Source organism: Capra hircus, chromosome 20 (assembly GCF_001704415.2).
Source record: "Capra hircus breed San Clemente chromosome 20, ASM170441v1, whole genome shotgun sequence".
Classification (NCBI taxonomy): Eukaryota; Metazoa; Chordata; class Mammalia; order Artiodactyla; family Bovidae; genus Capra; species Capra hircus.
In genome coordinates this window covers 35868334-35892998 of record NC_030827.1, presented here as the reverse complement: position 1 = coordinate 35892998, position 24665 = coordinate 35868334, and the positions used below count along the sequence as shown (strand labels likewise).

At 40.5% G+C, this 24665-nt stretch overlaps 1 protein-coding gene across 1 annotated transcript in view; it reads right to left on the bottom strand.

Moving 5' to 3' along the window:
- LIFR (leukemia inhibitory factor receptor alpha) overlaps positions 1–24665 on the bottom strand; it is a 78650-nt gene that overhangs the window by 35345 nt on the left and 18640 nt on the right. Inside the window, exons 2-6 of the mRNA XM_018065593.1 lie at positions 19204–19364; positions 17455–17569; positions 14881–15017; positions 7775–7938; positions 1484–1658 (exon numbers count right to left, since the gene is read on the bottom strand). Of these exons, the coding sequence (XP_017921082.1) occupies positions 1484–1658; positions 7775–7938; positions 14881–15017; positions 17455–17569; positions 19204–19342 (730 nt within the window). The 5' untranslated portion in view covers positions 19343–19364. The remainder of the gene's footprint in view (positions 1–1483; positions 1659–7774; positions 7939–14880; positions 15018–17454; positions 17570–19203; positions 19365–24665) is intronic.

Below are 24665 nucleotides of genomic sequence, written 5' to 3'. Positions count from 1 at the left end.
TACTCTGATACTTATTAAAATGGTTCCATGGCCCAATTGCTCAATCAAATGGCCACTTCTTGGTAATCTTTCCTTCAACTTCCACAGCATCTGGTACGTTGCCTAAAGTCTTCCTTTTCAAAATTCCCTTCTCTCTTGGGGTGTAGACTACTGACTTTTGCTACTCTTAACACTCTGGCTGCTATTTGCTTTGCTGGCCTCTTTCTTCCATCATCCCTCTTCATACCAGCTTCTAAGGGATCTGTCCTTAGTCTTCATGCCCCTTTCCTTGAGTTATGTTAGCCTCCAAGATTTAAAAAATTTCATATCATGTATATTAATGATTCTCAAATACACAGTGACCCTTGAACAATACAGGTTTGAACTGCCTGGGTTCACTTTTACATGGATTTTTTTCAATAGTAAATATGACAGGATTTGTGGTTGGTTGAATCTTTGGGTGTGAAACTAGATATGAGGGTTCCTCAGGTGCAGAGGCCAACTATAAATTATATATGGACTTTCCACTACACAGAGGGTCAGAGCCCCTTACCTTCAGTTGTTCAGAGATCAACTAGATAATTCCAGTTCCAACTAATCACCTGGATGCTGAACTTGTATTCCCAACTGACAATAAGAAGTTGCTCCCAGACACTTCACGGCTACCTCAAACTTAACACTCAACACATTAAAATTAAATTTATCTTTCCTACCCAGTTTGTTCATATTGTTCTGTCTCATTGGACAGAATCATCAGATACCCAGATGCCCAAACCAATAACCTTTTTTGGCTCTATTTCTCCCCCACCAAATACACAGTCACTGATTCTGTCTTTTCAGTGTTTTCACACCTCTCCTCCTTTTTATTTCTAAACCCAGCTGTCCTACTTCATACTTGTCTTTTGCTGAACTACAAGATTCTTATTAGTCTGCCTGCTCCTAGTCCCTCCTTCCTCTGGCCATTTCTCCATATAGCCACTACAGTGAATAATCCATAATGATCCCCAGCCTTTTTAAGGACTTCATTTTACTGTCAACAGTATTTCAGGCCCTTTCTCACACTGCCAACATTATACCTGCATATGAGTTTTGGTCAATGTACAGACGATTTGGGGTAAACTTGCAGATTCCTGCAATGTTCTCTGCAATAACTCTGCAGCTCACAGGGGTCTGCTCTATCGGCAAGAAATTGAGAGCTAATTTTTAAAAATATGGACTTGATATCATTACATAAAAATCTTAAATGTTCTTTAATGCTGATTCAAACTGATTTTTAAACCTAGACATTTATCCAATCCCTCAGAATGTTCTTTTAAAAAAACAGATTTCTGAAGCCTCAGAGTTTCTGAATCAAAATGTTCTGGGATGGAAGACATGGACGATCCCTAGGTGACCCTTGTGCATCCAAATGGGGTTCTGAGAACTAAAAGCTTGAACTCAGCCCTACCCTTAAGCAAGACCAATCTAATTCATCTGAAACAAAATTTTTTAAATAGGCACTTACAAGAGATGTTCTTCAGTAGGCTCCAGTCACTCCACTCTTTGTGACCAGAGAACTGAGGATCGTCAATGTAGCATCTAATCCCCACATAGTGAATGGCACACTCCAGGGGCATGTCTGAAGTCCAGTTCCAATGATGAACTGTATCTCTGCCATTCAGAGTTGTGCTGTAGGTCACCTACAAAGTAAACACAAACACAAACCTCTATTTTCAAGTAGTATGTTCTGCTTTCCTTTAGGGTTAAAAAACAGACTGTATACAATTACCAGCAAAGTAAGCAAAACTGGTTTCTATAACATATTAAGGAGAGTTGGAGTAACAATAACTATGATTCACTTATGCTTACTTCTTCAACTTTAGGGCCTACTTCTTTTTATACTGATGTTCATATTATAAAACACTCAATACACTTCATGAGAAAACACACCATTGCCTAAAATGGTCTCCATTTGTCACAGAAAAAAATTTTTAATAGATTTTTATCTCCAAGAGTTAAAATCAGAAAGAGAAGAGCATTTCTACAAAATAAACTATTACTTTAGATTAGACATATTTTTTTTATAAAAGCACCACACATTTCAAACTTTACTTTTAAATATGGAATTGATAATAATATAAAAATTTTAATTTCAGTTGTGGAAAATGGGGAAGATTTTAATCAAATACATGAAGATATACTAAAAGTGACCTTGGGACTTGTGGTTAAAAATAACAGATTAAATAAATGTATTTCCTTCTCTTTATTTCATGAAATTCCTCTAACAACAGTAAAAGATTAAAAAAAAAAAGGCACAGATGCACATGGGCAAAAAATTGAAAAAACAACACCAGTAAGATTTTGGACACTGGAAAACAGATGGGCAAAGGTAACTGACTCAGAAGACTTGAGAAGAGCAAATCTTAAGCTGCCAGTGAGAAAGTCAGAAACAACATAATTTCGATCATAAAAAGGTCACAGGGCTCAGGAACTGGCTGTACTAGGTTATCCTGGAAATGCACAGCGCAGGTAAGGTGCCAAACTGGTAGCCTGACTATAAGTTATTTGAAGATATATTAGGCACTCAAATCCCCTTCCACATTTTGTTCTACCAAAGGACTATTCTTCACCGAGGCTGAAGAATGGAGATTAACCCTTTGTAAAAGTGAAATAGAATTCCTCTGAATTTAATAGCTCTAGGAAGAACTAACAATGGGGAATACCATACTAAAAACAGGGAGACTGCTAACTATGCATTCTAAAGGCTGGGGCACTCCTCCCTTTCTGCCCTACTCAGCACCCAGGATACTGACAGCCAAGTACATATTCACTAGGTTAGGAGTCTAAACAAACTTTTCTAAGGAGTATATGAACAGGTCAAGATAAAAACCTAAAATAATATTAAGATTTTTACAGCTTGACAGTCCATCCTAAAGAAGTATAATGAAGCACTAGTCAACAAGTCCCACACAGGCAAAAAGAAGTTCCAGTTAGACTTGCTTTATTTTTTAAGACTCTCACTTAAATAAGAGCAGCAATCAGAATGACCAGAAAGTGAGAAAAAGTTACAATGTGAAAGTCAAAATTCAAAATAAAGAAAAAAGCAGCTTGAAAAACAGACTGCATAGAAAGAAAAATAAAAAATTGAAATCTGATATCCTCAAAGAAGAGATACTGCATCTATGAAAGAACATGACAGAAAATTTTGTTAAATGACTAAGAATAAAAATGGGATCTCTTGTATATTAAAAAGTACATTAATAAAAACTTCAAAAGCACAAGATAAAGTTTAGGAAAAATTGCTCAGAAAATAAAATATTGATGCTAAGGATGCTAAGAAGTCTTAAAATACTAATGTAAGAATACTAAGAGAATTAGAGAAAAGGTTAGAAAGGTCCATCTCTAAAAAACAGAAATTCTAAGGAAAAAAAGAGAAAACAGAGGAAATCAAAGACATAAAATATGAAAATGTCCCAAGCTGACAGGCATGTGTTTTCAGACTGAAAGGGGCCTAATGAATGTCCACTGCAACAGATGAAGATAAATCCATAATAAGAAACAAATAGTAGAACACCAGGCTTCCCTGGTGGCTGAGAGGATAAAGCGTCTGCCTGCAAAGCAGGAGACCCGGGCTTGATCCCTGGGTTGGGAAGATCCCCTGGAGAAGGAAATGGCAACCCACTCCAGTATTCTTGCCTGGAGAATCCCATGGACAGAGGAGCCTGGCGGGCTACAGTCTACAGGGTCGCAAAGAGTTGGACATGACTGAGCGACTTCACACACACACAGTAGAACAATGGCTTCAAAATCTTGAAAAAATTTCCAACCTAGAATTCTATACCCAGCTAAACTAGCAATCATGAGTGAATGCAGAATAAAGACATTGTCAGAAATGTCAAGTCTCAATGTTTTCACCAAGTAGCACTTTACATTCCTACCAGAAGGGTATGAAAATTTCAACTGTTCTGGATCTTTACAACATCTGGAACTGGCAGTCTTTTAATTTTATTGGTAACTAATTTAAATTTTTTTAATAAAATATATTGGCAAGCTACCTGCAGTTAGCAGGGTATCAACAATAAATAGCAAATAAATTTAAGCTTCTACCAAAATGAGAAAGTAAGATGAAGACAAGGAATTCAGGAAAAAGAGAGTCCACCATAAGAAAAATAAAAAAGGAATCCTCTGGATGAGGATGAACCACAGCTTTCTAACAAATGTGTTGAAACATGTAGAGGTTTCTCCTGAATGGGTTACAGGCATGCTCAGGTATTAATCTCTTCAAACCAAGGGTTGGCTACTACAGGTGGAGGCTTCTGGAGCTTCTGAGAAAACTCTGGCCATGAGAATACTTAGTTATTTATCACATTCTGTGCTTTTCAAATATTGGCAGCATCAATGTGAACTCTTATACGACAAAGGCTGGGAAGTAAGTCAGAAGGCCCTCAGAGACATTTATTCACAAAGGCAAAACTGATAAAATATTAATATGCTTGAACATTTTGTTAGATTTATACAACCTAGAAAGAATTTGGAATTGAATTAATGAAGCAGACAAGTAAAACTAAAAGCATAAGACAATATGAAAGGATGTACCCCCTCAAAAAAGGAAAAAGTAAGAACAGTATACAGTACTTTGTTCAGCTTGAACAGGGTTTATATAATCATAACACAAATAACGATTACTGGCCTACCAAAAATTATAACAGAATGATATTGGAAAAACAGGAAGTGGAAAGAGCATGAGCACACGCATAAGTGCATATGCATGGGAGAGTGTGTCTGTGGCTGGGAAGTGAGACGGGATTAAATTCTTATCTTTCATCGTGGGAAGTTAATAAACAGTGCTTAAAACTTAAAATGAAAAACGCTCGGCTGGAAGAAGCACAAGCTGGAATCAAGATTGCCGGGAGAAATATCAATAACCTCAGATATGCAGATGACACCACCCTTATGGCAGAAAGTGAAGAGCCTCTTGATGAAAGTCAAAGAGGAGAGTAAAAAAGTTGGCTTAAAGCTTAACATTCAGAAAACTAAGGTCATGGCATCAGGTCCCATCACTTCATGGGAAATAGATAGGGAAACAGTGGAAACAGTGTCAGACTTTATTTTTGGGGGCTCCAAAATTACTGCAGATGGTGATTGCAGCCATGAAATTAAAAGACACTTACTCCTTGGAAGGAAAGTTATGACCAACCTAGAGAGCATATTAAAAAGCAGAGATATTACTTTGCCAACAAAGGTCCGTCTAGTCAAAGCTATGATTTTTCCAGTAGTCATGTATGGATGTGAGAGTTGGACTGTGAAGAAAGCTGAGCACCGAAGAACTGATGCTTTTGAACTGTGGTGTTGGGAGAAGACTCTTGAGAGTCCCTTGGACTGCAAGGAGATCCAACCAGTCCAGTCTTAAGGAGATCAGACCTGGGTGTTAATTGGAAGGACTGATCATAAAGCTGAAACTTCAATACTTTGGCCACCTCATGGGAAGAGCTGACTCACTGGAAAAGACTCTGATTCTGGGAGGGACTGGGGGCAGGAGCAGTAGGGGAAGACAGAGGATGAGATGGCTGGATGACAACACTGACTCGATGGGCGTGAGTTTCAGTGAACTCCAGGAGTTGGTGGTGGACCGGGAGGCCTGGTGTGCTGAGATTCATGGGGTTGCAAAGAGTCGGACATGACTGAGCGACTGAACTGAATTGAAAATTAAAAAAAAAAAAAAGAGGAAGAGTAACATAAATGTGCTAACTGGAAAAATGGAGACAATAAATAACCAGCTAAAAGAACTGAAATGCATTGTTTATAGGCAAGAAAAACAAGAGGAAGAAACGGGCCTGTATAACTACCAGGTGTCACACACATTTTGGTCTATGCAGAGCACAGCTTCCACAGCTGTTTGTGAGGCTATGGGCAGAAATCTTCAAGTTGTAAGTGAAACATTATAAAAGAAACTTATAAATGAAACATTTATATTAGTAGTGTTTCATGATCTTTAGTGATCTTTAAACTATTACAAACTAATAGCATTATCATCTGTCATAGAATGACTGATTATAAGCAATTCTGCCTTAAATACTAATCCTAACAACATAATTACAAATAAAAATGTCACATTTTACTATGCAAAGGAATAACATTTTAAAATTAATTTGTTCTATTGCTATTTTTCTTGCTTCTTGCTATTCTTCTTCAAAGACCATATTCCCCAAAGTAGGGAATTACTATTTTGACATTGCTATCTTGTTATGCATCTTGTGGCACTGAGGTACACAACCTTAGAATAATATCTCCATTCATTTCTGCCTGATTTCACTTACATATCAAACAGTATCCCTCTTATTCTAGCATCCCTAAGTTAGGGAAAAAACACCTATTCCCCAAAGGAAGTAATGACAATGAAGAGCTGTTAATAGCTTTATAAATATCATATCATTTACAGTAGCAAATATTAGCACTACTTTACAAATAAGAAAAAGGTTTTGAGAAGTCATCCTAAGCTGGTAATTAGTAACCCAGAATACAAATGTTAGACCATAATAAAAAGCTACACAATACAATTTTAAAGAAGCCATAGTTCTAAGACAACAATGCTAGATGACATCAAAGTTGGCTGCAAATCAGACTGACATTAAAATTGAAGAAAAGAGAGAGCATTTTAGATCGAGGTAATTAGAATGGGCTTCAAAATAAGGATTTGACCTGGGTCATGAAATGTGTATTCAGTTTACACAGGTGAAAAGAAGAGGGAGGGCATCTTAAATGAAGATAACAATACTGATTATGTAATATAAACTTTACTGGTTAAGGGAAAGCACAGACTCTGCAATCAACTCTCAGTTGGGGTTTGAGTCCTGGCTCCTTTATTTGTATCTTCCTGAGACTTTATATCTGAATCTGTAACATGGGGATGATACTAACAGTGCCTCCCCCAGAGGCCTGTTGTGAAGATGCAAATTATTAACATATAGAGAGCTTTTACATCAATGTCAGTATCACCAGAAGCACTGGATACATGATGACCACAATTATGGCTGCTGTTGTTTCAAGGGTGTAATATATAGGTTGTTTATAAGGAAAAATAAGATCATGACTATGAAACACAGAATAATTCCATTTATTATCTGTACTATCTTACCTATAAACTTTGGCAAAAAAAATTGTAAAATCATGTTCTTCTAATTCTTAACTCTATAACTAAGCATATATCAAGTACATTAAAGAGTAAAAGGATAAAGAGGGAATTCCCACATACTAGCTGTCAACCTGTTTTACTCACTATTCCTCAGACAAAGAACAAACTGAAGACAGACCATAAAGTAACTATTCATAAACAGTATATAAAAAAAAGCAGTACTACTAATATAAGAATGTTATTTTGGATTGAGATAAATGCAAACTTACAGATTTATGCAAAATTTCTCAACAATTACTATGCCTAAATATGTTTCAAAACATTTATGTTTATATTTATAATGCTAGATATTTATAATAATTAAATGAAATTATATGTATATTTTTATTCCATTTATGCAAAAATGTGCATATAAAAAGGCTAGACAGGAATACACAAATATATTGTTTACTATATTCAAGTGGCAGAATCATGGATTAAACATGTTAATTTCCTAAACTTCCTATAATTGTTACACATTATTTCATTAGTGATTTTTTATAGTCATAGCATACAGTTTTTAAGGAATTCCAAAGAGATATCTGATCTACTTCTTTAATAATCAAAAGATTCACTTTAAAATTTAAAAAAATTATTCAGTTTCTTTATTGTCATAGGAAAAAATCTGTTTTTGTTTAAACTTACTAATTTTACAATTTCCATATTCTTTTTACGTAGGACTTTAATTTCCCAGATGACATTTGAGTAATGTGGAAAAACAGAACCTTTGTCATCCCACTTTAGGTGTAACATAGAAGTTGAGAAATCAGCAGACAAATTCAAGATCTCTGGAGTTTCTGGAATTAAGGCTTAAAAAAGGAGACAAAAGATAAAATTTAGTAAAAGAAGTAATGGTCTTCATATTGTAATTCCATTAATCAACTAATTTTAAACTCTATTCCTTCTTGATCTAAAAATAATTAAGGAGTAAAGCATATTCTTATACCTAGTACTGAAAAGAGAATAAATATATGTATTTATTTGTACAAGCAGCTCCCAGTGATTCATCAGCCAAATCTGAGGAAATTATTTACCAGCCAGCTGTTTCAAATCCATAATACAAACAGCAACTGGACTCCCACAACACTCTGGTGTCACTGGGTCTGGGATCTCCAAACAGGCAAAATCAGAGGGAAGTGAAAGAGCTTCCAGTGTGTGGATTACGTAAAGCTGGCCTTGGCAAAGCCTTCCATCTGCGTCCTCGGCTCCCTCCCCACTCATCTTCAGTGTCACAGTCTGCACACTAGGGGAAGTCACCCACTTCTGGATGCAGTGAACTACAGCTGGCACTGGCACGTTGCTGTCACTCAGCTGTGTCTGTTAGCGACCCCAGAGCCCACCAGGCTCCTCTGTCCATGGGATTTCCCAGGCAAGAATACAGGAGTGGGTTCCCATTTCCTTCTCCAGGCTATCTTCCCAATCCAGAGATTGAACCCAAGTCTCTTGCATTGGCAGGCAGATTCTTTACCACTGAGACACCAGGGAAGCCCGCAACTGGCATAGGCAGCAGTAAATAGTAGCAGGATGGTGGTAATGAGATGAGGAGGCCAATGGGATTCCATGCAGATCTAAGAAGCACTTGGCAGGATGTGAAGTCTTTCAGAAAGGTTAGTTTGCAGTGGGGGGCAAAAGGCCTGTAGGGAACTGAGAAAGAGATAACGTGACCCAGCAGGAGACAGTCAGGCTATGGTAAAAAGGATACAGCTCAGGATGCCATATATGGAAAAGAAAGGACAAATCTAATGGACACTTCAAACAAATGAAGAATTCATATTAATAAGACATGAAACCATCAATTCTTAAGAAACAATGCTGGCAGGGCAATTGGCTCTGAAGCTGCATTACAAAAGGTAACGAGAAAAACCATGCTAAAGCATAGGGCCTCTCACAGGGAGAAAACTGGTAAACTAAAAAAGAAAAAAAAAAAGGCAGCAAGAGTAAGGAGTTCTTAAAATTCTTAAATTCAAAAATTCTTTGCACCTACAAGGGATGAGTATCGTATGGAAAAACTTAGGGGGTCAATGGAAAACACACACGGTATGAACCTGTTCTATAAAATTCAGGCTTTCTAGTAGGTAGGGCTCTTTCTTGCCTGTGCTCTCCTCAAATGACAGTTAAGGTGAAGGTAACTTCAAAATCATTGCAGATGGTGACTGTGGCCATGAAATTAAAAAGATGCTTGCTTGTTGGAAGAAAAGCTACGACAAAGCTAGACAGCATATACATTAAAAACAGAGACATCACTTTGCTGACAAAGGTCTGTATAGTCAAACCTATAGTTTTTCCATGTACAGATGAGAGCTGGACCATTAGAAAGGCAAGTGTGGAAGAACTGACACTTTCAGACCGTGGTGCTGGAGAAGACTCTTCAAGAGTCCCTTGGACAGCAAGATCAAACCAGTCAATCCTAAAGGAAATCAATCCTGAATATTCACTGGAAGCACCAATGCTGAAGCTGAAGTTCCAACACTTTGGCCACCTGATGTGAAGAGCCAACTCACTGCAAAAGACCCTGATGCTGGAAAGGATTGAGGGCAGGAAGAGAAAGGGGCAACAGAGGATGAGATGGTAGGATGGCATCACCAACTCAAGGGACATGAATGTGAGTGAACCTTCAGATAGTAAAGGACAGGGAAGCCTGGCACGCTGCAGTCCATGGGGTCGCAAAGAGTTAGACAGGACTTAGCAAGTGAACTACAACCGTTATATAGCTACATGAAGACAGTGGAAGATTCTTTATAGGAAAAGTTTAAGTGGGAAACCGCTTTTAAAAAAAGAAGGAGCAAATGAGGAGCAACAAGCTGATTCAGAGCCAGAAGGGCCAAGTTCAAGGTGGCAGGGCAACCACAGACAGCAGAGGCTGCCAAGAACTTGGATCCTTCAAATGTTTCAAGAAGTTACAATATAACGATTTAAAATTATGCAACATGAGACTATTTTATTAAGGCAACACTCGTCTATTAAAATGCTTCCCTCTCTGAAAAGTACACATAATTAACATTTTATCGAAACAGCAGTAGTCTAATCTTCAAATCTTCATAGCTAATATTTCAAGCTAAAAACAGAAGCAGTCATAATTACAGGTGAAAAGATTAAACATACTTCTTTTCATGATTTCATAGTAAACTGCTTTCGTGTACCTGGGAAGCTCCCTTAAGCGCCCATGAACTGTCATCTGCCTTTCTCTCCAGCTAAAACGCACTTGAAGACAATGTTAACTTGCTTTCTAGAAACTTTCCAGCTAGAAAAAAAATATCATCAGTCTTATTTGTGAAGCTGGTATATCTTTGCCCGTAACCTCCATGTCCCTTCCACCTTAGGACATCAGAAGATGGGAGCTTTCCCAGGTCTTTCTAAAAGGATCCACAGTATTTATTCTGCCTCAGACAGATCCAAAATTTTAAGAAACTTAAGAGATTAAAAATCTTACAAAGACTTATTTTTTCCCTTGTCCCTTGTCAATTAGAAGTGTATTGTACATGCTAAGTCACTTCAATTGTGTCCGACTCTTTGTGATGCTATGAACTGGAAACCGCCAGGCTCCCTGTCCATGGGGATTCTCCAGGCAAGTATACTGGAGGGGGTTGCCATGCCCTCCTCCAGGGGATCTTCCTGACCCAGGGATCAAACACACATCTCTTCTGTCTCCTGCATTGGCTGTTACTGCTACTGCTAAATCACTTCAGTCGTGTCCGACTCTGTGTGACCCCAGAGATGGCAGCCCACCAGGCTCCCCCGTCCCTGGGATTCTCCAGGCAAGAACATTGGAATGGGTTGCCATTTCCTTCTCCAATGCATGAAAGTGAAAAGTGAAAGTGAAATCGTTCAGTTGTGTCTGACTCTTTGCGACCCCATGGACTGCAGCCTACCAGGCTCCTCCGCCCATGGGATTTTCCAGGCAAGAGTACTGGAGTGGGGTGCCATTGCCTTCTCCTCTCCTGCGCTGGCAGGCAGGCTCTTTACCACTGGCGCCACTTGGGAAGCCCAGATGTTTATCAGATATATGTATATACTTTAAATCTCTTCTTTGCTCTGTGTATATACTTTTGAAAGGATCTTAAGATCTGGAAAAAACTTAATTTCTCATAGCTTTATTTAGTAGCAAATTGCCAAAGTGCCCAAATCTTCTGATGTACAGCTCCATACCATTTCACAGCATCTCTTCCACATGACAGATGTTCAAAGGTTTACTGATGGACCTGCCTCCCTCTCTTACATTCATGTAATTTGCTATTTGTTTTCTTGAGTAGTGGTAGTAATAACTTAGCATTGGGATACTGTTTAGCTAATATTCTAATCATGATGAGAACCATTATTATTAAAAATGCTATCTGGCTCAGTGGTAAAGAACATGCTTGCCAATGTAGGAGATGTGGGTTTGATCCCTGGGTCGGGAAGGTCCCCTGGAGGAGGAAATTGCAACCCATTCCAGTATTCTTGCCTGGGAAATCCCAGGGACAGAGGAGCTGGCAGACTGCAGGGTACAAAGAGTCAGACATGACTGAAGCGACTTAGCATGCACAATAAACTTCTAATTGACAAGGACAAGCACAAAAATAAGTCTTCGCAAGATTTTTAATCACTTAATAACTCTTTGTAAGATTTGGTCTATTAATCAAATGTTACCTAGAGTCCGTCCTGATTTGCCTTTCTAACACTGTTATCTTCAAGTAGTTTTCCAGATGGAATGTTCTTACTTCCTACTAAAAAAGCAGACAACACAAATTGGCTCTTTGACGGAGTCTTGGGGAAATTTTTTTAAATCTGGAATAAAATTAAGTTAGATTCCTCATACCTCACTACAAAATAATTCCAGATGGATGAAAGATTTAAGCATGATAACAAAACCAAAATCCCCCAAATATCATGCGATTCTATTATATAAAAATGAAGACTTGTGGTGTGAAAAACACCACCAAGTTTAAATTTAGGAAAATATTTATGGGAAAAGATTTATAACAAATAGGACATAATCAATAATCATACTATACAGAGAGTGCTTATGAACTGAGAAGGAAATATGAATTTTCAACATGAGAGAAAATTTACAAAGGACACAAATAGCTCAGAAAAAGAATAAAAATGATAGGTAATTTTTTAAAAGTAAACACAGAAATATAAAAACAACAATGCTGTAATTTGGGGGGCCATCAGATTACAGGGGCCAAATTAAGAGAGAAGGACAGTATGCGTAGTCCTGGCTAGGATGCAGACAAGCAGGCAGGCTCTCATTTGATGTCTGCGAGAATGCAAAAAGATTCAAAATTTTGGAGGAACAAGTGGTAATGGATATCAAGTCATAAAAAGGAAATGTTTCCAACACAGCATTCCCAATTCTATGACTTTAGCTTAAGAAAATCATCACACAAGTTCAGCAACGTAGATGTGCAAAAAATGTTCATTAAAGCACTGGATATAATATTGAAAAACTAGAAGTAAAAATCTCAATGATAATAATCACTGACAATCCCAAACTCCCTAACTATCCCTTCCTGCTACCCTCCCCACCTGGTCTGGAACTGATATGCACAGAGTACTATATTTCAAATGCATAACTAATAAGGACCTACTGTTCATATAATCAAAGCTATGGTTTTTCCAGTAGTCATGTATGAATGTGACAGTTGGACTATAAAGACGACTGAGTGCTAAAGAACTGATGCTTTTGAACTGTGGTTCTGGAGAAGACTCTTCAGAATCCCTTGCACAGCAAGGAGATCAAACCAATCAATCCTAAAGGAAATCAACCCTGAATATTCATTCGAAGGACCGAGGCTGAAGCTGAAACTCCAATACTTTGGCCACCCGATGGGAAGAGCCAACTCAGTGGAAAAGACCCTGATGTTAGAAAAGACTGAGGATGCAAGAGGAGAAGGGGGTGGCAGAGGATGAGATGGCTCGATGGCATCACCAACTCAGTGGACCTGAGTTTGAGCAAACTCTGGGAGATAGTGAAGGACAAGGAAGCCTGGTGTGCTGGAGTCCATGGGGTCATGAAGAGTCAGCTAGGACTTAAGTGATTGAACAATAATAGTAACTGTATAGAACAGGGAACTCTGCTCAGTATTATGTAACAGCCTAAATGGGAAAAGAATCTGAAAAGAACAGATACATATATATGTATAAATGGAAAAAAAAAAAAAAGACATCAATCTAGTTCAGCTTTACAAAGCCTCTATTTAAAACAAGAAAATGAGGCTTCCCTAGTGGCTCAGATGGTAAAGAATCTGCCAGCAATGCAAGGGATCTGGGTTCAATCTCTGGGTCAGGAAGATCCCCTGGAGAAGGGAATGTCTACGCATTCCAGTATTTTTGCCTACAGAATCCCATGAACAGAGGATCCTGGTGGTCTTCAGTCCATGGGGTTGCAGAGTCAGACGCAACTGACTCACACACACACATTTGATTATAATAAGTAGTATAATAAGCTAAAAAATAAAATATAACTTGCTAAAAATAAAATATAATTCGCTAAAAAAAATCAATGACAAAGTAATTATGGTACCTCCATTCAATGGAATACTATGCAACCTATAAAAATGGAGATTTACATAATAACTTGAAACTCTATATAGTCTGATAAGCCTATTATAAAGTAATATAAACTTTACTGTTTATATATATACACACACACACACACAGAGAAAATGCATGTAATTAACACTATGTAACAAAATACAAGTATTAACAACATTTCTCTGCAGGTACTGGCATCATGGCTGATCTATACAAAATAATCTCACATGGATCTCATGTATAACTACAGAAAGAAAATAACAAACATGGCTCTTCTCTCTTTTATCTTGAAGACAGCCTTAAATAGCACTTTCCCCAGACCAGCCAGAAGAGAAAATGAGACAGGTTCTAAATTCTTGGACAGCATGCTTGTTATTATCATTTCAAAATCTGTGCTATCTCAGACACAGACCACTCCAAACATGCATTCTGTCTGTAAAACTGGCCAGATCACTTGTATTTTCTTTCCCCTACTTCAGCGTAAGTCGTCCTTGTAAGACTCTCTATAATATTATAACACCATCCCATAATAGTTGTCAGAAGGCAACACAGGTATTTAGCCAACTATTAAAAGAGTCAAGACAACTAGGGTTTTTAAGATCTCACTATACAGAAAAATTTCCATTTCCATCAGCCTGGGTTTATTCATGTTTCCACCCAGCTCGGAGCATTATATCCTAGGTATTTGGTCAACACATCTGTAAAAGATACCGGCGAAGTGCAAGGCACTGGACCAGACACTAGCGGCAGAAGACAGTGTCTCTGCCCTTGGGGAGCCTATTTTCTTATAAGGGAAACACACAGGGAGCACCTACTTACATAATAAATTATTTATGCAATTGTGAGAAATGCCACAAAAGAGAAATACAGACTGCCAAAAGGAATGGGGTCTCCTCTGGGCAGGGATGGTCAAAGACTAGTTCCTTGAGACGGCTGAAGAATTCTGAAAGGCGTGCAGAAATCAACAAAGCAGACGGGGAGGAGGAAAGTTTCCAGCTGCGGGAAGGACCTTAGCCTCTGCAGCACCTATCTGCTTGGCCAGAGGAAGAGTTTGCTTTCATCGTGATCTTGCCTGTGCTCCAGAGTTGGAAGTGAGATCACTGGGCACATGGGAGTATTAGTATAACAACAGATACCGAAGAACGGTACATTTCTGTCAGCTATAGAGCATTACAATACTAACAAAGTCACCATTCTGAGATATTTTCAAATCAATTTTCTTTTCAAATACTTACAAACGTTTTTTTCATTTAGTATGAATTTACTTTTGGAACTTCCAAACTCATATAAAGGGTTTACTGTTATTTCATAATCACCAGGTAAAAGAGGTGGGATTTTACTATTTTTCTCCAATTGATAACAAGAACGGGACCTGAAATATAAGAAATCAAAATTCAATTAGCAGATAAACTTGAGTGCAATTTTCATAAAAACTTGATTGACAAAAGACGCACTGAAAAATACTTCATGTTCTTTTGTGTACAAAAGTATGACAGGTCATATTGCATTTCAAGACTGAAAAAAGAGAGGAAAGTGGTCAGTCCATCAATGTAGTGGTAGTAAGACTAATCAGATTGAATCAGAAAGTAAACAGAGTGAGCAGAGATGATTCTCTCCAGAATCTTAGGATTTCAGCATGCACTTCAAAGCCCTACCCCAACTTTCTCTGGGCAGGCTTGTCCCCCACCTCACACACCTGTCGCCCACTTGTGGACCACAGCATCACAGGGTTCCCATCACTGCGACTTCAACTCAGCCTGTCTGCTCCGCTGTCTTGGCTCACGGTTCAGTCATACAAAATGTTCTCATCAGCTCTGCTTTCAAAGAGCTTCTAGTTCCCACCCATTACCTCTCAGACAAAAGTGAGTTTTTTCTCTGTGGTTCCATGGGCTTTTGTATCTTTACAGGGCATGTTTACATGCTCTGTTATTCACATACATTTTTAACTTCGCATAAAAACTTTAATTCAAGCAAAAGGACTTTGCGTGCCTCCTGCATCCCCGCCCTGTTCCGCACAGGCTTCCTCACATTACTCACTTAGGACTGAGGACTTGAAAGGGTCGGCTCGCCTCCTCTCAACCTCACTTGTGAGGTTTCTTTATGTGCCAGCAACACAAAACCACCTGAATTCTATAAATCAGGCTTTTCACACTTTGATACCATTGTACCCAATATCCTCCCCGGCTGGAATGGCTTTCTGTCCCATTTCTGCTGAGCAAATTGAGTATTCCTACTCCACAACCATGCTTCTGACAGCCTCCCTGGACCTCATACTCCTTAGTCAGTGCTCCCTCAGACCATCACAGACAATTTCCATCGGCACTTAATCCACAGCATCGTTATGATCTGCTTCCTGTGAACTCCTGGGGCCAGGATAACTTCCTCTCTGTAGGGCCTGCAGTGGTTATTAGTGTGATTTACCAGATTTTTCAGATTCTCCCCTTCTGGGTTCAAAGGAGGATGGCCTTTCCCTGCTCCTCTGAAGTGAGGCACGGCCATGTGACACTGTTCATGGAGAAACTGAATGGAAGTCACATCTCTCATGTCAGGAAGGAAGCTCTGAAAGGCCGTGATCCCCTTCTGCCCCGTCCCAGTGCATTAAAAGATGAGGGTCCCCTGGCCTGGGTCCCTGAGGGCAGGACGAGGGGCAGAGATGCCAGATGACCCCATGATAGACACAAGACACAAGCAAGAGTAATCCTTTATTTTCACTGCAGAAAACAACGATATAAAACCTGAGGGCTGTCTCTGCAACAAAACCAAGCTCAACTTGGCTGATGAACGAGCACAACACAACTAATGCTCAATAAATCTACATGCACTGGGAAAAAACCCGAGTGTACTTAAATCCACATTTAGGTCTCTTTACAGCAAGACCGCTCATCAGCACACTGGTGCCTGGAGCTCTGCACCAAACTTCTCTGGCATCGCGAAACAGCTCTGAGGCCTGCCGGGGTCAGGGAGGAGCATGCAGAGTGTTCCGGCCTGCAGACACCCTGAGGGCTTCCACTGCAGGCCCCGGAACTTGTAGCTACTGCAAGAGAGGGTAAGGTGGTGTGACAGAACCTGCCGCTTGCCTCCTAGCACCCACCTCCCCGCTCCCCTGAGTGACATTACCCCAGGTTTACTCAGGCACATTGCCATCAGCTCTGAGAACACATCACCCAGCCTCTCACGCAAATAGGTTTGGCCACTGGATGAAGTTCTGCCAGTGAGACGGAGGCAGACACCTCTTCAGGGAGTCTCTGAAGAAAATCATCCTTCCTGTCCTTCCTGCTTCCTGGAATGCAGACATGACCGCCACCCTGGAGCAGCACCTTGAACCAGGAGACCACACGCTGAGGACGGCCAAGCACCACGGGAAACAGGAGACTGGGTCTCTGGTGGCCACGTGCACCTGTGTCAGCCTTGAACTGCTCACCCCGGACCTTTTACGTGAGAGTAAATGCCTGTCTACTAAACTGCCACTACTGACATGTTCTATTGGAATCTGAACTTGAACCTCTCTGATACAGGCAGGCATTAGTCTAGGACAGACCAGTCAAGCTTTCCCACAGCTTATCAGAACCCACAGCCCATGAGAAGTGTGTCCCATACTCAAAATGCCCACGACAAAAGAATCAAAGTCATGGCCAAGGGAAGGGTTTGTTTCCACCCTGACTGAAGTTAAGACTCACCTTTTTAGGAAACAGAGAGCTAGGATTTTAAAATTCTTTAAAAAATTTCCAGAATAAAATCTTTATATTCTAAAATTAAACACAAGGAACCTTTAGGTTATAACTTTAAATTAACCAAAGTATTTCCATTACCCGTTCTCAATGCAAACTTCATAAGAAGCACCACGACCTGCTCCAGAAGGTGCTCTCCAAGAACAGTCCCACACTTGTAAATTGTTAGTTACACACTTCAAATCATGAGGAGTACCTGGAGAAGGAGAAACAACACACATACACACACAATGCATATTAATTTAACTGCACTGTAAAGGTCAACAAGTCAAAACCATCCCCAGATATAAGTACAAGCTATGTGTCTGCAGAGGGCCCAAGTTCTTTATGCAGAGATGAACCTGCAGTCACAGGAAGTGACTGGTTTTCTATTTCTTTTTTGCAGCTTTGGTTTAAAGAAGCTAGCAAGTAAACTGATGAAAGTGGGCCAACCACTAGACCACTTAGGGGTTAGGCCTCCCTCAAAAATTCCACTTCCAGGCAACTAATATAAATAGAGGGAGTGACTGTACTGATTCAATGAAGGGACCAAGAAAGGGCCTGGGAGAATTTTAATCTACAGTGACCCCATTTGCAAAAAAACAAAAAAAAATTTTTTTTAAAGTAACTCTAAGACTCTAAGCAAAAATAAAAACTGTGTATCTCTTCTACCACAAACATAGCTTCTAAGCACTCCTAACTACTACTGCTTCACAGCTTGTTACCGGACTGCCACCTATACAGAAATCCCATAGCCAATCTTTAGGTTTTTATGAAGCATATCATATACATGGTAATAGACTCACATGAGTCTCTGGAAAATAGACATTTTGTGTAGGCCTAAACAACTAAAAGGTGACAAGCAATTCAGAAGATTCTAGTCCTAACAGTACTGACTGACACAACACTGGCTCATGGAGTACATAAACACTATACAGTGAAGAACTCATTCTAAAAAGACAATGGAAAAGAAAGAAAGGAGAGGACAGAAGGAGGGAAATAGGGAGGAAAAATGGAAGCAGGGAGAAAAGAGAAGGAGGGAAAGCAATCAGAGTGTGAAAAAAGGTACTCTATCTCAGATTCTCTATATAAATATCTATTAAAAAGGCTTCCTCCTTAATTTTTACACATTATTGGTGTGATATTCACTATAGCAATAAATTATAAAGCTATAAGATAGAAAACAAAAACATCAGAAACACATTATAAATCATTAGTAACATAACAATGTTATTGAATAGTAATTTTTGGGGAAAAAAGGTATGTTTATGAAAATAACATAAAAACTAAGCTCAGAGGCAGAGGATGAAAATGTTCTTTGTACAGTAAGCGAGGTAACACCTACAAACATTCTTAACGCTTTTAAATAAGATAAAAATGAATAATATAAAATTTAAAGTAGATATTTGGATTTCACTTGTGTGACATTCTGAAAGGCAAGATTATAGACAGAAAATAGGCCAGTGTCGGCTGGAGGTGGGGCAGGGAGGGGCTCACGGCAGAGGAACAGGGGCATTTTCTGGAATGATGGATCTGCCCTGAGTCTTGATTGTGCAGGTGGTTACATGACTGTATGCATTTGTCAAAACTAATAGAACTTTATCCTAGAAGGGTGAATTTTATTTTATTCCAACAGGAAGTCACACCTTACTTTTTTAAAGGGGAAAGAATACTTAGAACTATCTCTTTACGGGCCTTTTTAAAAGAAACCAAAAGTACGTTTTAAAACATGACAAAGAAATGAAGTTTAACCACAACCTGAAGGGTTCAATATAGACTCAAGATCACTTCCTAATCTAAACAGTAATGACGCTGCGATCAGTTCATCTTCTCTGACTCTGATGCACTTACTTTTTTTCTGGCTGTTTACTTGATTTGTTAAATACAGAAGCACAGCTGTTAATAAGAGCCACTGGAAATGTGAAGCCATCCTCATTCTCTTGCTGTCCACCACCCAGGATGGTCGTTTCAAACATAAAGAAATGTCCATCACCTGTGCGCTGCAATCAGTTCTGCATAAGGAGAAAAGAATTTCAAATGGTGCTCAAACTGGTTCAAGACACTCCTTATCCTGTGCACATCAACACTGAAAATGGATACTGACAAATACCAAAACCTGCTGCGTCTTAAAGCCATGGAGAGACAACTAGGCTCAGCTGGCCTGGCTTTGGGGGACGTGCCAGTCGGACACAGCTGCTGCTCCTGGAGCTGTTATAGGGTCAATTTTCAAATGATAGGCTTCAAGTTCAAGATTACAACAGAGCACATATTTATCAACCCCTCAGTACCGCCAGAACAGAGAAAAGCAGTGCCTAAAACCGAGGTCTTGACAATTTTAAGTGATACATGCAATGGCATTTTTAATTAGTATATATTACACTTTTACAGTCACTTATGTACAAGAATACTGGTTTTCTTTTCCATGTACACTGTGGTGTTAAGTTTCTATTTCATGTACTTTTAGACAGTTTAAGGAAAATAGCAGGGTCACGAGTCACATACGGAGGACTGCAGATGTGACAAAGATACTGCCAATGACACGCAAATGACTGAGACGTAACGAACACCCCAACAGCTCTAGCCGGGAAGGGCCCACTGGTGAACGAGGCTTCAACCCGAAGCTGCTGAAAACTGAAAGCACAGGACAAACAGTGACTGGCCCTGGTGAACAGCATAGGGGGCTGCATCAGAAGCAGGCGCTGTTCAACCCCAGAGCTCCCAGAGGTACCTGTCAGCCTACCCAGCACCAGGTCCCCCTCTAGACACCAGGAACTGAGCCAGACAAAGTCCCTGCCATCGAGGACCTTAGCTGCTAGTTCTGGAGATACTTAAGAAAACAAGAAGAAATTTAAGGTCCTGATACAAACTTTAAAAACCAGAGTAAGTCGATGTGCATGGAAGTGTGTGAGCGATGGTCTATTCTCTGGGCTGGGATGTGACTGACCAGAAGCCTGCCATAATAAGATCAGGGAAAGAGTGGCAAGAGCAAATACAAGGACCCTAAGATGAGCACCGCTCACCAGGTTCAAAAGTCAGGAAGAGGGGCTAAGAGGACATGGGCCAGTCAGGCCACAAAAAGCCTGAGGTCATCTAAAGGACACGTGCTTTTATGGGATCGAATATAAGCCACTGGAGTGTTTTCATCAGGGGAGGTCCACGATTCCATCTGCACTTTGGGAAGATTTCTCTCGCTTCTATATGGAGCACAGACTCTACGGGAGAATGGAGGCTGAGGAACCAACGTCCAAATAAGATAATCAGCAGTGAGGACTAGGGTTCTAAAAGGAGATGGTGAGAGGCCATCAGATTCAGGATCTGTTCTAGAGATGGGGGACCTTACAAGCCATTATAGGCAGGGCAGGGTGGTGGTTAAAAACAGACAGGTTCTGAATCGCAGCTTCTGTACCTACTATGTAACTTGAACCACTCCATGCTTCAGTTTCCCCATCGGTGAAGTAGGGATGATAACTGTATCTTTCTTTTAAGTCTGTTGTGAAGATTAAATTGTAAATTTAAAAGACATATAAGTGCTATAAGCATATTTTGTATATTATGTAAGGTGAAGAGGGAAGTCAAAAAGGACTACTATATTTGGTGGAAAAATAACACTGGATGGATAGTGCATGCTCAGTCACTCAGTCACCTGTGATTCTTTGTGACCCTATGGACTGCAGCCTGCCAGGCTCCTCCATCCATGGGACTTCCCAGGCAAGAATACTGGAGTGCGTTGCAATGTTCTACTCCAGGGGATCTTTCCAGCCCAGGGATCGAACCCATGTCTCCTGGACTGGCAGGCAAATTCTCTACCACTGAGCCACCTGGGAAGTCCCTGGATGACGTGCTGTGCTTAGTCACTCAGTCACGTCTGACTCTTCATGACCCCATGACCTGTAGCCTGCCAGGCTCCTCTGTCCATGGGGATTTTCCAGGCAAGAATACTGAAATGGGTTACCATGTCCTACTCCAGGGAATCTCCCCGACCCAGGGATTGAACTCAGGTCTCCCACATTGAAGGCAGATTCTTTACCAACTGAGCTACCTAGGAAGCCCAAGAATATTGGAGTGGGTAGCCTATCCCTTCTCCAGGGAATCTTCCCAACCCAGGAATCGAACCGTGGTCTCCTGTATTACAGGTGGATTCTTTACCAGCTGAGATACCAGGGAAGCCCTCTTGGATGGATAGTGGTACCATTTAAGTTCTCTCTGCCTGCATGAAGATGGGGGCAGTGATTCATGGAGCCTAAGCTCAAGGATTCCAAGATCTGTTGCATACGTCAACTTTGACATGCTCCTACGCTCCACTCCCAACAGAAGTGTCCCCCCTGCAGAACATCAAAAAAACGCTGAGGACACAGAGCACTAATAAAGACATGGCCGTCAGAGGAAAGCCTTTCACAACTGACCCTGATGCATTCCTCTGAGTAACGATGTTCCCGTCCACTGTTACTGAATGAAACTTGCCAGCAACAAGTCCTCAAAGTGTGCTGAAAATTCCTTGTCAGACCTAATATTACCTCATTTGTATATTGGAATAGACAACTAAGGATCATAAAACATATAAGCAAAGACTAAATCATTAAAGGGAAATTCAGGATAAAAAGTGTCACCAAGAGGAAAATAAAAATGACTGCCAGAGGAAATAGGGATAATATGAGAAACAGGAAAACTAGAAACACACACAAAACAAACAGAAAACCACCTCTAAATAGTCTTCTCTACGTACGCATGGCACAGTCATAAAAACAAGAAGAGGATGCAATAAAAAAGGAATAATCAGAAACAAAAATGGCTCTTACACATTACATACAATGGCTGATATTAAAAGACTTCTAATGTGGTTTTCCAGTGGTCATGTATGGATGTGGGAGTTGGACTGTAAAGAAAGCTGAGTGCCGCAGAATTGGTGCTTTTGAACTGTGGTGTTGGAGAATACTCTTGAGGTCCCTTGGACTGCAAGGAGATACAACCAGTCCATTCTGAAGGAGATCAGCCCTGGGATTTCTTTGAAAGGAATGATGCTAAAGCTGAAACTCCAGTACTCTGGCCACCTCATGCGAAGAGTTGACTCATTGGAAAAGACTCTGATGCTGGGAGGGATTGGGGGCAAGAGGAGAAGGGGACGACAGAGGATGAGATGGCTGGATGGCATCACTGACCCGATGGACGTGAGTCTGAGTGAACTCCGGGAGTTGGTGATGGACAGGGAGGCCTGGCGTGCTGCAATTCATGGGGTCGCAGAGTCGGACATGACTGAGCGACTGAACTGAACTGAATGAAAGTTAAAACATTGAGTAATCTTTCAGAATAAACAAAAGACAGAAAAATGTGAGAAGAGATATGAGCAACAGGAAATTGGGGAAAAAAACACAGTGATTGAACATCTGAGAAACTGGAGCCTACTAACAAGAGAATTCAAGAAACACATTTCTTAGTGAAAGCAAATGACGAGATGGCCACCTGTTAACTGCTGAGCACTGTCACACAGTCTTAACCAAACAAATACGAGGGACAAGCATACAATTCAAGTGTTCGCCATTCGTTTCTGGATGAATAACTTCCTAATCAATCACAGGGTTGCTGAGTTTACTTATTAGAATGAAAATGTATTCATGGAATGTCTAAAATGCCAATTGCTAAAGTTAGGTGGCGTGCACAGGAATAGCTGAGTAGAGAGACCAAACATGACCATACCATGACTGAAACAGTCACAGCCCATATTCACAGAGTGTCTGTACATTATCTTGAAATAAATCGATTCCTCACTACAAGATAACATTTGTTCTAGAAAAGAGGAGAGTGTCTCATGAAGTGGCATGTGGGGGATGGAGGCGCCTGAGGATGGCTCCGGACGGGGATGCTGTGGATTTAAGACTTTCACCCTGGCTCCATTACTAGTGATGGTGTGACTGAATGCAAATCACTCGATCCCTCCTGGCTTCAGCCTCAACCAGGGCAGCAGGGAGGCAAGCTCCGCCCAAGGTCTCTGTGAGAGGTTCCCCCACGCACGCGGGGATATTCCGTTCCAGTGGGCAGGCACAGCACACTGTGCCAACAATCCCATTAGGGACTCCACTGACCAGGTCTGCAAGGGTCAGGGTCGGGGTGCTCAGGAACAGAAGAATCAACGTCATTGTCACCAAGGCTGGCTTAGCTGAAAATAGCCAAGATGATAAAGAGGACTTTTTTGTTACAACATTTACACAGAAAACCTTCAGTAAGACATTGAGGCCATACAATATCAATATGCTCATCAAGTATCTGACTTCTCTACCAAAGGGACTGACTGGAGGCTGGAGCAACACATGAACAGAGCTTTCCAGTGAATAGAAAATGAGGACGCAGGAAACTTGTCTCTACTCCCTCCCGACAGATAACACTGTCAGAACTTACTTTTTTCCACCAATGCCTTATTCCTTAGAGGAAAGCATACCTTTCATTGAATTTCAGGAGCTCATTTTCAAAACTAGGTGAGCTGTCTCTCAACACACAGAAGACAAATGTAAATGCCAGAGGGGTAAGAGGGAAGAAATCACACAGGCAGGTGCCAACTAGAGCCCTGTGTCCTCGCATGGGGGAGAGCCACGTGCTTGGAAAGTGGCAGCTACGGGCCTTGTTTTGCCAGATTTTCTTCTTTTTCAAGAGTAGGTAGAAATCTGGGATTTTACATGAAAAACTCAAACTTTTAAGCATAAAGCAGCTCATTCATATTTTTCAAACATCCTAAAGGCCAAACAGTGGACTCATTAGAAAAGGCCCTGATGCTAGGAAAGATTGAGGGCAGCAGGAGAAGGGGGCAACAGAAGATGAGATGGCTGGATGGCATCACTGACTCAATGCACACAGGTTTGCGCAAACTCTGGGAGAGAGTGAAGGACAGGGAAACCTGGAGTGCTGCAGTCCATGGGGTTGCAAAGAGTCGGCTATGACTTACTGACTGAACAATAACGAAAGGCCAAATGAGGTATGTCTTTGGGCTGCCCAAGGGCTACCAGTGTGTCTCCTGAGTGATGTAATTACCTTAAAGGATTCAAAAATGTCAATAAATCCTCTGTTTAGGAAAACTGATCACACAGAATCAATTTATAAAACTGCTGACCTGAAAAAAAAAAAAAGATCTATCCTTTGCTTGTTTGTTGCCATGTCTTTGACTCTATCGGCCCTGAGAGTGTATCCTGAGAGCCGGGATGCAGATTGCGGCCCCTCCCACAAAAGCTCCACACAGGCGCTGTCTTCATTCTGCTAGGCTCTGAGAGCTCTGCCTCCAGCATGCATGAGGTCCCAGATCTTTCTGCTGAGGACAGTTAGAGAAAAAA